The following is a 15,287-nucleotide window of genomic DNA, read 5'->3' as shown; positions in this document are numbered from 1 at the left end:
GATATTTTCTACCCGCAGGCTGCAATGTTTTTATTTGTTGGCTTCATGTCGGCTATTTTTACATAATTGACAATCAAACTTTCTTTTTAGGTTTGTATCATTTGCATTTAGATTTGGATAGAATTTTGATTAACAGGACAATGATTTTGAGACACAAAGACATTTATTAGAGATTTTGAGACACAAAGACATTTATTAGAAATGAAATGAAACTGTTTCTCACGAAAATGTGCATATGGAAACCATAACTAACATACAGATCGGTAGAAATGGTAAGATAAATTGGCATTCTGCGAAAGCCGTCAGGAGCTGGAGGAGAATAGTTGGCACCCTCTTGAGGCATTTGTCCTATCTCATCAAATCGTAAGCTTAAAGCATCAGACGAGCTCAATGCATATAGTTGATTTTATTAAACACATAGGGTGTCTATAAATGGAAAAATACACGTTTTAAAATGTTCACCAATCGATTATTCGAAAGAACAGTCGATTTTCGGTAGACCAAGATCATTTTTAGTTGGACAGCCCTAATAAATACATTTCTTAGAAGGTTCTTAGAAATTGATCTTCAGTCGTTGGATATTCTGTTTAGAGTTGGGATGGGCACGGTTTAAACCTGTTCACTATGGCAGACTGTCAGTCATCCTCTAAACCTGAGCACTATGGCAGACTTGTCAGTCATCCTCTAAACCTGAGCACTATGGCAGACTTGTCAGTCATCCTCTAAACCTGAGCACTATGGCAGGCAGACTCTTGTCAGTCATCCTCTAAACTTGAGCACTATGGCAGACTCTTGTCAGTCATCTTCTAAACCTGAGCACTATGGCAGACTCTTGTCAGTCATCCTCTAAACCTGAGCACTATGGCAGACTCTTGTCAGTCATCCTCTAAACCTGAGCACTATGGCAGACTCTTGTCAGTCATCCTCTAAACCTGAGCACTATGGCAGACTCTTGTCAGTCATCCTCTAAACCTGAGCACTATGGCAGACTCTTGTCAGTCATCCTCTAAACCTGAGCACTATGGCAGACTCTTGTCAGTCATCCTCTAAACCTGAGCACTATGGCAGACTCTTGTCAGTCATCCTCTAAACCTGAGCACTATGGCAGACTCTTGTCAGTCATCCTCTAAACCTGAGCACTATGGCAGACTCTTGTCAGTCATCCTCTAAACCTGAGCACTATGGCAGACTCTTGTCAGTCATCCTCTAAACCTGAGCACTATGGCAGACTCTTGTCAGTCATCCTCTAAACCTGAGCACTATGGCAAACTCTTGTCAGTCATCCTCTAAACCTGAGCACTATGGCAGACTCTGTCAGTCACCCTCTAAATTCTTGAAAACCGTTAATTCACTGAAGCATGGCAATTCCTCTACTTCTACACACAAGCAACAAAGATCTCTAAACTAGAGATAGACATGTGACATCCTGCATTTTATGGCAGACTCTGGGGGATATCCACACTTCTACACACAAGCAACAAAGTCACATGTGACATCCTGCATTTTAAAAAGTCACAAAAAAAGAAAAAAAAAAACAGTTTTTAAAATAATAATAAAATGCTTGACTCTCTTGACCAATCAGAGTGTTGCAATAGCACATGGCAGATGTAAACAGTGGACATGCTGCTTTTTTAAATGTAATTTTGGGCATGAAAAGCAACAGTGTAAGACAAGGCGGTCTGAAAATGGGTAGATAATTACTGAGATCACTACTATCCTCACCCTTTTTGTGACTATGTGGATATTTAGCTAAATACTGGCCTGTATGTTTTGATTCAACTTTGACTCTTTGTGTGTTTCTTCCAGAAAATGGTTGCCATCCCCACTACCAAAGTGGCCAACATCCTCAACTGTTTTACCTTCTCTAAGGACCGGCTGGTGGTTCTGGAACTCATAGCTCTGTGAGTAATTATGTTAATTCATATTAACAGTTATATTATGGTAATTCATATGAACAGAACAGTTATATTATGGTAATTCATATGAACAGAACAGTTAGATTATGTTAATTCATATTAACAGTTAGATTATGGTAATTCATATGGACAGAACAGTTAGATTATGGTAATTCATATTAACAGAACAGTTAGATTATGGTAATTCATATGGACAGAACAGTTAGATTATGGTAATTCATATTAACAGAACAGTTAGATTATGGTAATTCATATGGACAGAACAGTTAGATTATGGTAATTCATATTAACAGAACAGTTAGATTATGGTAATTCATATTAACAGAACAGTTAGATTATGGTAATTCATATGGACAGAACAGTTAGATTATGGTAATTCATATGGACAGAACAGTTAGATTATGGTAATTCATATGGACAGAACAGTTAGATTATGGTAATTCATATGGACAGAACAGTTAGATTATGGTAATTCATATTAACAGAACAGTTAGATTATGGTAATTCATATTAACAGAACAGTTAGATTATGGTAATTCATATTAACAGAACAGTTAGATTATGGTAATTCATATGGACAGAACAGTTAGATTATGGTAATTCATATTAACAGAACAGTTAGATTATGGTAATTCATATTAACAGAACAGTTAGATTATGGTAATTCATATTAACAGAACAGTTAGATTATGGTAATTCATATGGACAGAACAGTTAGATTATGGTAATTCATAATAATATTAACCGTGTGTTCAGTGACAGTATTACCGAACAGAAATATAAATGCAACAATTTCAAGGTGTTTTTTGAAACTGATATAGTCTCTGTATCTGTGTACGTGTGATAAATAAGCTACATAACAAAGATACTGTACACACGCACCAACTTAATTCCACTCAATTTAGCTAATTAACCTATAGACCGATAACAAATGTATTTATTGAATAGGCTATAAAAAAAAAGCATTATTTAGAAATGTTAAATATATTTATATGTATACTATATACTTTTTCTGACAGTTTGCCGGCGCCAATTTTATTTATCAACAAAAAAGTTATAACTTTTACCAGCGAACGTAAACCCTGACACACACACACACATGTTATTCTGTCCTCGTGGGGACCAAAACATTTATTTCCATTCAAAATCCTATTTTTCATAACCTGAACCTGAACCCGAACCCTAAATCTAACCACTAACCCTAATTGTAACCCCTAAGCTTAAAGTAGCCTTTTCCCCCCATGGGTACTTGGGAATTGTCCCCACAAGGGTGAATGTTATTTGTTGTACTATCCTTGTGGGGACTTTGAGGGGATTTAGGGCCCCACAAGTATAGAAGAACCAACCAACACACGTGTGTTCAAGATCCTCATACTGTATGTGTTCTGAGTAGCTCTACATCTGGGCTGTATTCATTAGTAGACACTGTAGCAAAACATTCTGCAACAGAAAAACAAAAACAAGCATTTCTTATTGGACGAGTTCAGATTTGCTTCTGTGATTTCGTTACTAGTGAATAGGCCTAAACCTTACTTGATATAGGAAGGCTGGGACATCCTTGAATTGCTTGCGCTTGAATGTGCTAATGACTTCAAATCTAATCAGTTGATGGATCACAACAGCTACTCGATTAGTTAGTTGATTGATTGGCAGATTGATTGGTTAATTAACAACCCCGATGGGCTGTGTTCTTCTGCCAGGAACATCTCTGATGCCCAGAACTACCGTCCCGTAGAGGACCTGTTCCGTATTCACCTGTCTGAGAAGAAACGAGCCCGCAGGATCCTAGAGCAGGTAACTCACACACTGTCCTGTACTGCTCTAGCTGTGTTGTGTTGTGATCTGTTCTAGTTGTGTCATAATGTATTCAAGGTGTGTAATGTCATGCTATGTCATAATGTATTCTAGGTGTGTTGTGTCATAATGTATTCAAGGTGTGTAATGTCATGTTATGTCATAATGTATTCAAGGTGTGTAATGTCATGCTATGTCATAATGTATTCTAGGTGTGTTGTGTCATAATGTATTCTAGGTGTGTTATGTCATGCTATGTCATAATGTATTCTAAGTGTGTTATGTCACGTATTCTAGGTGTGTTATGTCATAATGTATTCTAGGTGTGTTATGTCATAATGTATTCAAGGTGTGTAATGTCATAATGTATTCTAGGTGTGTTATGTCATGCTATGTCATAATGTATTCTAAGTGTGTAATGTCATGTTATGTCATAATGTATTCAAGGTGTGTAATGTCATGTTATGTCATAATGTATTCTAAGTGTGTAATGTCATGTATTCTAGGTGTGTTATGTCATGTTATGTCATAATGTATTCTAAGTGTGTAATGTCATGTTATGTCATAATGTATTCTAGGTGTGTTATGTCACGTTATGTCATAATGTATTCAAGGTGTGTTATGTCATGCTATGTCATAATGTATTCTAAGTGTGTAATGTCATGTATTCTAGGTGTGTCATGTCATGTATTCTAGGTGTGTTATGTCATAATGTATTCTAGGTGTGTTATGTCATAATGTATTCAAGGTGTGTTATGTCATGTTATGTCATAATGTATTCTAAGTGTGTAATGTCATGTATTCTAGGTGTGTTATGTCATGTATTCTAGGTGTGTTATGTCATAATGTATTCTAGGTGTGTTATGTCATAATGTATTCTAGGTGTGTTATGTCATGCTATGTCATAATGTATTCTAGGTGTGTTATGTCATGTTATTTCATAATGTATTCTAAGTGTGTAATGTCATGTATTCTAGGTGTGTTATGTCATGTTATGTCATAATGTATTCTAAGTGTGTAATGTCATGTATTCTAGGTGTGTTATGTCATAATGTATTCTAGGTGTGTTATGTCATAATGTATTCTAGGTGTGTTATGTCATGTTGTGTCATAATGTATTCTAGGTGTGTTATGTCATGTTGTGTCATAATGTATTCTAGGTGTGTAATGTCATGTTATGTCATAATGTATTCTAGGTGTGTTATGTCACGTTATGTCATAATGTATTCAAGGTGTGTTATGTCATGTTATGTCATAATGTATTCAAGGTGTGTAATGTCATGTTATGTCATAATGTATTCTAGGTGTGTTATGTCACGTTATGTCATAATGTATTCAAGGTGTGTTATGTCATGCTATGTCATAATGTATTCTAAGTGTGTAATGTCATGTATTCTAGGTGTGTTATGTCATGTATTCTAGGTGTGTTATGTCATAATGTATTCTAGGTGTGTTATGTCATAATGTATTCTAGGTGTGTTATGTCATGTTATGTCATAATGTATTCTAAGTGTGTAATGTCATGTATTCTAGGTGTGTTATGTCATGTATTCTAGGTGTGTTATGTCATAATGTATTCTAGGTGTGTTATGTCATGTATTCTAGGTGTGTTATGTCATAATGTATTCTAGGTGTGTTATGTCATAATGTATTCTAGGTGTGTTATGTCATAATGTATTCTAGGTGTGTTATGTCATGTTGTGTCATAATGTATTCTAGGTGTGTTATGTCATAATGTATTCTAGGTGTGTTATGTCATGTTGTGTCATAATGTATTCTAGGTGTGTTATGTCATGTTATGTCATAATGTATTCTAGGTGTGTTATGTCATGTTATGTCATAATGTATTCTAGGTGTGTTATGTCATAATGTATTCTAGGTGTGTTATGTCATGTTATGTCAATGTATTCTAGGTGTGTTATGTCATGTTATGTCAATGTATTCTAGGTGTGTTATGTCATGTTATGTCATAATGTATTCTAGGTGTGTTATGTCATGTTATGTCATAATGTATTCTAGGTGTGTCATGTTATGTCATAATGTATTCTAGGTGTGTTATGTCATGTTATGTCATAATGTATTCTAGGTGTGTTATGTCATGTTATGTCATAATGTATTCTAGGTGTGTAAGGTGGGCTGCAAGGCTCCAGTAGCCATGATCTCTTCATGTGGGATGATCCCAGGAAACCCTTACCCTAAAGGCAAGCCCAGCCAGACCACTGGCACCTTCCCTGTAAGTAATATAACCTAACGTGTGTGTGTGTGTGTGCATCTATACTGAACAAAAATATGAAAGCAACATCCAGTGTTGGTTCCATGTTTCATGGGCTGAAATAAAGGATCCCAGAAATGTTCCATACACACAAAATGCTTTTTTTCCCTCTTAAATGTTCTCTTAAAGTTATTTACATCCCTATTTGTGAGCGTTTCTCCTTTGCCAAGCTGATTAAACAGCATGATCATTACACAGGTGCACCTTGTGCTGGGGACACACACAAAAAAGGCCACTCTAAAATGTGCTGTAGTGTCACACAACACAATGCAACAGATGTCTCAAGTTTTGAGGGAGCGTGCAGTTGCCATGCTGACTGCAGGAATGTCCACCAGAGCTGTTGCCAGAGAATTTAATGTTCAATTCTCTACCATAAGCCACCGTTGTTTTAGAGAACTTGGCAGTACGTCAGCATATGTGTGGAACTCCTTCAAGACGGTTGGAAAAGCATTCCTCTTGAAGCTGGTTGAGAGAATGCCAAGAGTGCAAAGCTGTCATCAAGGCAAGCATTTCTTATTGAACAAGTTCTGATGGCTTCCATGATTTCAATACTAGTGAATAGGCCTAAACCCTACTTGATATCGGAAGGCTGGGACATCCTTGAATGTGCTAATGACTAAATCTAATCAGTTGATGGATTATATCAGCTACTTGGTTAGTTAGTTCATTGAATAATCTAAAATATATTTTGATTTGTTTAACACTTTTTTTGGTTACTACATGATTCCATATGTGTTATTGAGATTTTTAATGTTGATGTCTTCACTATTACTCTACAATGTAGATAATAGTCAAACTGAAGAAAAGCCCTGGAATGACTAGATAATAGTCAAACTGAAGAAAAGCCCTGGAATGACTAGATAATAGTCAAACTGAAGAAAAGCCCTGGAATGACTAGATAATAGTCAAACTGAAGAAAAGCCCTGGAATGACTAGATAATAGTCAAACTGAAGAAAAGCCCTGGAATGACTAGATAATAGTCAAACTGAAGAAAACCCTGGAATGACTAGATAATAGTCAAACTGAAGAAAACCCTGGAATGACTAGATAATAGTCAAACTGAAGAAAAGCCCTGGAATGACTAGATAATAGTCAAACTGAAGAAAAGCCCTGGAATGACTAGATAATAGTCAAACTGAAGAAAAGCCCTGGAATGACTAGATAATAGTCAAACTGAAGAAAAGCCCTGGAATGACTAGATAATAGTCAAACTGAAGAAAACCCTGGAATGACTAGATAATAGTCAAACTGAAGAAAACCCTGGAATGACTAGATAATAGTCAAACTGAAGAAAACCCTGGAATGACTAGATAATAGTCAAACTGAAGAAAAGCCCTGGAATGACTAGATAATAGTCAAACTGAAGAAAAGCCCTGGAATGACTAGATAATAGTCAAACTGAAGAAAAGCCCTGGAATGACTAGATAATAGTCAAACTGAAGAAAAGCCCTGGAATGACTAGATAATAGTCAAACTGAAGAAAAGCCCTGGAATGACTAGATAATAGTCAAACTGAAGAAAAGCCCTGGAATGACTAGATAATAGTCAAACTGAAGAAAAGCCCTGGAATGACTAGATAATAGTCACACTGAAGAAAAGCCCTGGAATGACTAGATAATAGTCACACTGAAGAAAAGCCCTGGAATGACTAGATAATAGTCAAACTGAAGAAAAGCCCTGGAATGACTAGATAATAGTCAAACTGAAGAAAAGCCCTGGAATGACTAGATAATAGTCAAACTGAAGAAAAGCCCTGGAATGACTAGATAATAGTCAAACTGAAGAAAAGCCCTGGAATGACTAGATAATAGTCAAACTGAAGAAAAGCCCTGGAATGACTAGATAATAGTCACACTGAAGAAAAGCCCTGGAATGACTAGATAATAGTCAAACTGAAGAAAAGCCCTGGAATGACTAGATAATAGTCAAACTGAAGAAAACCCTGGAATGACTAGATAATAGTCAAACTGAAGAAAAGCCCTGGAATGAGTAGGTGTGTCCAAACTTTCGACTGGCACTGTATATTTTTTTAAGAGAAATGCCATGTCGCAGCAGTGCAACTTGGAAATAGAAATAGCCCAAAAAACCTGCAATCCGCAACCAGTACATTTTCACCCACAACATCGTTTTTTCAAAGTTGCCCAATTTTACAGAATCCTATTTTCTACGCTTCAGCTGAGCGGCTTCCACGAGCGCTGCAGATCCCCCCAGCTGGAACCGAGGCTTCATTGAAAATGAATGGGGCCACCGCCACATGTTGTCTGTCAGTAGACCAGCTTGTAAAAAAAAATACTATAGTAACCTTAGTTCAACACCTAGTGTATGGAGCGATTTCAGTACCAATAGGAATTGTATTTGAATTCTTTAATTCTTTATTTCTATTAGTCTTAACCCAGTTAGACAAATCAAATCAAATTTTATTTGTCACATACACATGGTTAGCAGATGTTAATGCGAGTGTAGCGAAATGCTTGTGCTTCTAGTTCCGACAATGCAGTAATAACCAACAAGTAATCTAACTAACAATTCCAAAACTACTGTCTTATGCACAGTGTAAGGGGGTAAAGAATATGTACATAAGGATATATGAATGAGTGATGGTACAGAGCAGCATAGGCAAGATACAGTAGATGGTATCGAGTACAGTATATACATATGAGATGAGTATGTAAACCAAGTGGCATAGTTAAAGTGGCTAGTGATACATGTATTACATAAAGATGCAGTAGATGATATAGAGTACAGTATATACGTATGCATATGAGATGAATAATGTAGGGTATGTAAACATATTAGGTAGCATTGTTTAAAGTGGCTAGTGATATATTTACATCATTTCCCATCAATTCCCATTATTAAAGTGGCTGGAGTTGAGTCAGTGTGTTGGCAGCAGCCACTCAGTGTTAGTGGTTGCTGTTTAACAGTCTGATGGCCTTGAGATAGAAGCTGTTTTTCAGTCTCTCGGTCCCAGCTTTGATGCACCTGTACTGACCTCGCCTTCTGGATGATAGCGGGGTGAACAGGCAGTGGCTCGGGTGGTTGTTATCCTTGATGATTTTTATGGCCTTCCTGTAACATCGGGTGGTGTAGGTGTCCTGGAGGGCAGGTAGTTTGCCCCCGGTGATGCGTTGTGCAGACCTCACTACCCTCTGGAGAGCCTTACGGTTGTGGGCGGAGCAGTTGCCGTACCAGGCGGTGATACAGCCCGCCAGGATGCTCTCGATTGTGCATCTGTAGAAGTTTGTGAGTGCTTTGGGTGACAAGCTGAATTTCTTCAGCCTCCTGAGGTTGAAGAGGCGCTGCTGCGCCTTCTTCACGATGCTGTCTGTGTGAGTGGACCAATTCAGTTTGTCTGTGATGTGTATGCCGAGGAACTTAAAACTTGCTACCCTATCCACTACTGTTCCATCGATGTGGACAGGGGGGTGTTCCCTCTGCTGTTTCCTGAAGTCCACAATCATCTCCTTAGTTTTGTTGACGTTGAGTGTGAGGTTATTTTCCTGACACCACACTCCGAGGGCCCTCACCTCCTCCCTGTAGGCCGTCTCGTCGTTGTTGGTAATCAAGCCTACCACTGTTGTGTCGTCCGCAAACTTGATGATTGAGTTGGAGGCGTGCGTGGCCACGCAGTCATGGGTGAACAGGGAGTACAGGAGAGGGCTCAGAACGCACCCTTGTGGGGCCCCGGTGTTGAGGATCAGCGGGGTGGAGATGTTGTTGCCTACCCTCACCACCTGGGGGCGGCCCGTCAGGAAGTCCAGTACCCAGTTGCACAGGGCGGGGTCGAGACCCAGGGTCTCGAGCTTGATGACGAGCTTGGAGGGTACTATGGTGTTGAATGCCGAGCTGTAGTCGATGAACAGCATTCTCACATAGGTATTCCTCTTGTCCAGATGGGTTAGGGCAGTGTGCAGTGTGGTTGAGATTGCATCGTCTGTGGACCTATTTGGGCAGTAAGCAAATTGGAGTGGGTCTAGGGTGTCAGGTAGGGTGGAGGTGATATGGTCCTTGACTAGTCTCTCAAAGCACTTCATGATGACGGAAGTGAGTGCTACGGGGCGGTAGTCGTTTAGCTCAGTTACCTTAGCTTTCTTGGGAACAGGAACAATGGTGGCCCTCTTGAAGCATGTGGGAACAGCAGACTGGTATAGGGATCGATTGAATATGTCTGTGAACACACCGGCCAGCTGGTCTGTGCATGCTCTGAGGGCGCGGCTGGGGATGCCGTCTGGGCCTGCAGCCTTGCGAGGGTTAACACGTTTAAATGTTTTACTCACCTCGGCTGCAGTGAAGGAGAGGCCGCATGTTTTCGTTGCAGGCCGTGTCAGTGGCACTGTGTTGTCCTCAAAGCGGGCAAAAAAGTTATTTAGTCTGCCTGGGAGCAAGACATCCTGGTCCGTGACTGGGCTGGGTTTCTTCCTGTAGTCCGTAATTGACTGTAGACCCTGCCACATACCTCTTGTGTCTGAGCCGTTGAATTGAGATTCTACTTTGTCTCTGTACTGACGCTTAGCTTGTTTGATAGCCTTGCGGAGGGAATAGCTGCACTGTTTGTATTCGGTCATGTTACCAGTCACCTTGCCCTGATTAAAAGCAGTGGTTCGCGCTTTCAGTTTCATGCGAATGCTGCCATCAATCCACGGTTTCTGGTTAGGGAATGTTTTAATCGTTGCTATGGGAACGACATCTTCAACGCACGTTCTAATGAACTCGCACACCGAATCAGCGTATTCGTCAATGTTGCTGTCTGACGCAATACGAAACATATCCCAGTCCAAATCAAATCAAATTTTATCAAATGATGATGGAAGCAGTCTTGGAGTGTGGAATCAGCTTGGTCGGACCACCGTTGGACAGACCTCAGCGTGGGAGTTTCTTGTTTTAGCTTCTGTTTGTAGGCAGGGATCAACAAAATGGAGTCGTGGTCAGCTTTTCCGAAAGGAGGGCGGGGCAGGGCCTTATATGCGTCGCGGAAGTTAGAGTAACAATGATCCAAGGTTTTTCCCGCCCTGGTTGCGCAGTCGATATGCTGATACAGACACGTGTTAATCTAATGACTACCCTTGCTGGAGACTTGAAACTAACACATCTAACACAAACTAACACACGTCTTGAGGTCTCAGTCAAACCACGCTCTTTTGATGAGTATCCTTGCTGTATCTTAAAGACTTGGTGTAACAGATGGGCATCTGTGATGAGTAACCTTGCTGGGTCTTATAGACTTGGTGTAACAGACAAACATCTGTGATGAGTAACCTTGCTGGGCCTTAAAGACTTGGTGTAACAGACGAACATCTGTGATGAGTAACCTTGCTGGGTCCTTAACAGATGGGCATCTGTGATGAGTAACCTTGCTGGGTCTTATAGACTTGGTGTAACAGACAAACATCTGTGATGAGTAACCTTGCTGGGCCTTAAAGACTTGGTGTAACAGACGAACATCTGTGATGAGTAACCTTGCTGGGCCTTAAAGACTTGGTGTAACAGACAAACATCTGTGATACTCCTCAGCCTGAAGTGTTACCACTTGCGTAATTAAAGAAGGCCTTTTTTTAATAGCACGATGGGTTGGATTGCTTCAGGAGGGCGGTCACGTGTGTTTGCCGAGTCAGAGGTCCTGAGTTCAAGTCTCGGTATGAGCTGAATCAGGGGGGTACTCGTTAAGCAAGCAGCGTATCGTCTTTTACCTGAGCTTCCTGAACTTATACCTATAGGTTTTAGATACAGTGGGGAGAACAAGTATTTGATACACTGCCGATTTTACAGGTTTTCCTACTTACAAAGCATGTAGAGGTCTGTAATTTTTATCATAGGTACACTTCAACTGCGAGAGACGGAATCTAAAACAAAAATCCAGAAAATCACATTGTATGATTTTTAAGTAATTAATTTGCATTTCCCCACTGTAAGTGGGCTAACACAGTCTTGTAACATGCAGGAGACCTGGTTCGAACCCAGTCAGTCACAAGAGAAAGATTAAATAAGGATTAGATTGCCTATCCTTTGACAGGGCTATTCAGCTATATTCTTATGGGGGTCAAATTGTGTGTTTTGTTACAGGCTCCTAACTCAGCCTGTAATCTTCATCGAGGGGTACAGAAGGCACGTCCATGCTCCAGGGAGACTTAGCTTTCAGGAATTGGGTCTTAATAGCTTTTAGCCAAAGCGGGTTCAAACGCTAGAGCCAAATTCACGGGGAGAAAATAAATTCAACATGCCACATTTGGCTTCAGAAACCGCCAGAAGCTTCTGTTGAGCACAGAGACCATTTGATTCTATGTGTTCTCCTCCTCTACCATTCCTGGCTGGCAAAGTACCAGGATGTTGTCTCTGGTTTTGAATCTGAATTTAAAAACGGAATCTGAATGCATATTAAAAGTTGAATATTATGAAATGTTGATTAACTTGAAACTATAGTTTGTAAACTTGATACACAGACAATGAATGCAATATTTAACATATTGACAATATAAATATTGAATTTGAATATCAGATTTTTTAAAAATTGAATTCAATATTCATTCAATTCAGTTTCAAATCAGGAAATACAAGTTCAATGTGTGCAATTAAACATTCACAAATGTTAAATTCAAATTCAACATCCTAATACAAATTCAAATGTTAAATTCAAATTCAACATCCTAATACAAATTCAAATGTTAAATTCAAATTCAACATCCTAATACAAATTCATATGTATAAAATTCAAGTACAATTTCTGTTGGCACTGACATCACTCCATAGTAGTGACCTCGTCAAGACCCCATTGATTTCAAGTGAGATAACGTCATTGAAAGTTTGCCGTAGCTGAGTCTGAGGCACCGTTCGGTTTCCATAATAAAAGAGGAAGCTGTGGATCCCTACTTGATGCTCAAGGACATTTTTTTTATGGTACTTTTCAGATGTATTTTATTTTCTGAGAAATGTGAGGAATGGCATCCGTTGAAAAGTAAATCAACTTTGTATGGCCTAATTTTAACATTTTATAAATGTCAGTACGGTATCGTCATTGACATGACACAACAACCATTTTGTTTTCTATTTCTCCTGTCAGGGAACTCCTGCAAAGAAGGAGGGAGAGGAGACCCCTGCCAACACCGAGGGGAAAGGCATCGCAGCCCGCATCATTGGACCATTCAAACCAGTAAGGACCAGGCTGTACTTTCATTCTCAACCACTAGGTGGAGCTCTTTATTTCAAAACAAGTCTGAAACGAGTCCAAAATGGCACCCTAATTCCCTTGCATTACTTTTAACCCGGGCTCACTATGTAGGGAATATGGTACAATTTGGGAAGACACATGAACGATCACCTTTCACAAGATCTATTTACAAAATGTTTGTAAAATAAATTTAAAATACATTTAAAAAGGACAAAAGTTGAATCAAACCACTGTGAGACTTAGTTTTCTGCTTCAGGAAGTCAGATTCATTATTTTGATTGGTCAGTGAGTCAGATTCATTATTTTGATTGGTCAGTGAGTCAGATTCATTATTTTGATTGGTCAGTGAGTCAGATTCATTATTTTGATTGGTCAGTGAGTCAGATTCATTATTTTGATTGGTCAGTGAGTCAGATTCGTTATTTTGATTTGGTCAGTGAGTCAGATTCATTATTTTGATTTGGTCAGTGAGTCAGATTCATTATTTTGATTGGTCAGTGAGTCAGATTCATTATTTTGATTGATCAGTGAGTCAGATTCATTATTTTGATTGGTCAGTGAGTCAGATTCATTATTTTGATTGGTCAGTGAGTCAGATTCATTATTTTGATTGGTCAGTGAGTCAGATTCATTATTTTGATTGGTCAGTGAGTCAGATTCATTATTTTGATTGGTCAGTGAGTCAGATTCATTATTTTGATTGGTCAGTGAGTCAGATTAATTATTTTGATTGGTCAGTGAGTCAGATTCGTTATTTTGATTTGGTCAGTGAGTCAGATTCATTATTTTGATTTGGTCAGTGAGTCAGATTCATTATTTTGATTGGTCAGTGAGTCAGATTCATTATTTTGATTGACCAGTGAGTCAGATTCATTATTTTGATTGACCAGTGAGTCAGATTCATTATTTTGATTGGTCAGTGAGTCAGATTCATTATTTTGATTGGTCAGTGAGTCAGATTCATTATTTTGATTGGTCAGTGAGTCAGATTCATTATTTTGATTGGTCAGTGAGTCAGATTCATTATTTTGATTGGTCAGTGAGTCAGATTCATTATTTTGATTGGTCAGTGAGTCAGATTCATTATTTTGATTGGTCAGTGAGTCAGATTCATTATTTTGATTGGTCAGTGAGTCAGATTCATTATTTTGATTGGTCAGTGAGTCAGATTCATTATTTTGATTGGTCAGTGAGTCAGATTCATTATTTTGATTGGTCAGTGAATAATTTAGTATCATTACGTTTGTTTTTCTTCCTCTCTCCTCCAGTCTCCGTCGTCCTACAACCCTCAGCGGCCGGTACCCTACCCCATTCCCCCCTGCAGACCTCACGCCACCATCGCACCGAGTAAGACCACCTGAATACTAAACACCTACCATAACACAGACCACCTTAATACTAAACACCTACCATAACACAGACCACCTTAATACTAAACACCTACCATAACACAGACCACCTGAATACTAAACACCTACCATAACACAGACCACCTGAATACTAAACACAGACCACCTTAATACTAAACACCTACCATAACACAGACCACCTTAATACTAAACACCTACCATAACACAGACCACCTTAATACTAAACACCTACCATAACACAGACCACCTGAATACTAAACACCTACCATAACACAGACCACCTGAATACTAAACACAGACCACCTGAATACTAAACACCTACCATAACACAGACCACCTGAATACTAAACACCTACCATAACACAGACCACCTTAATGCTAAACACAGACCACCTGAATACTAAACACCTACCATAACACAGACCACCTTAATGCTAAACACAGACCACCTGAATACTAAACACCTACCATAACACAGACCACCTTAATACTAAACACAGACCACCTTAATACTAAACACCTACCATAACACAGACCACCTTAATACTAAACACCTACCATAACACAGACCACCTTAATACTAAACACAGACCACCTTAATACTAAACACCTACCATAACACAGACCACCTTAATACTAAACACCTACCATAACACAGACCACCTTAATACTAAACACAGACCACCTTAATACTAAACACCTACCATAACACAGACCACCTTAATACTAAACACCTACCATAACACAGACCACCTTAATACTAAACACAGAC

At 39.0% G+C, this 15,287-nt stretch overlaps 1 protein-coding gene across 1 annotated transcript in view; it reads left to right on the top strand.

The window, feature by feature from the left end:
* Window positions 1-15,287, top strand: part of proser1 (proline and serine rich 1) — a 42,018-nt gene that overhangs the window by 4,048 nt on the left and 22,683 nt on the right. The window contains exons 4-8 of the mRNA XM_042311247.1: window positions 1,807-1,901; window positions 3,617-3,710; window positions 5,833-5,943; window positions 13,038-13,127; window positions 14,414-14,492. Coding sequence (XP_042167181.1) covers window positions 1,807-1,901; window positions 3,617-3,710; window positions 5,833-5,943; window positions 13,038-13,127; window positions 14,414-14,492 — 469 coding nt within the window. The remainder of the gene's footprint in view (window positions 1-1,806; window positions 1,902-3,616; window positions 3,711-5,832; window positions 5,944-13,037; window positions 13,128-14,413; window positions 14,493-15,287) is intronic.

This window comes from Oncorhynchus tshawytscha, linkage group LG33, assembly GCF_018296145.1.
Source record: "Oncorhynchus tshawytscha isolate Ot180627B linkage group LG33, Otsh_v2.0, whole genome shotgun sequence".
NCBI lineage: Eukaryota > Metazoa > Chordata > Actinopteri > Salmoniformes > Salmonidae > Oncorhynchus > Oncorhynchus tshawytscha.
Note: the sequence above shows the minus strand (reverse complement) of the source record. Positions and strands in the feature narration are given on the sequence as shown.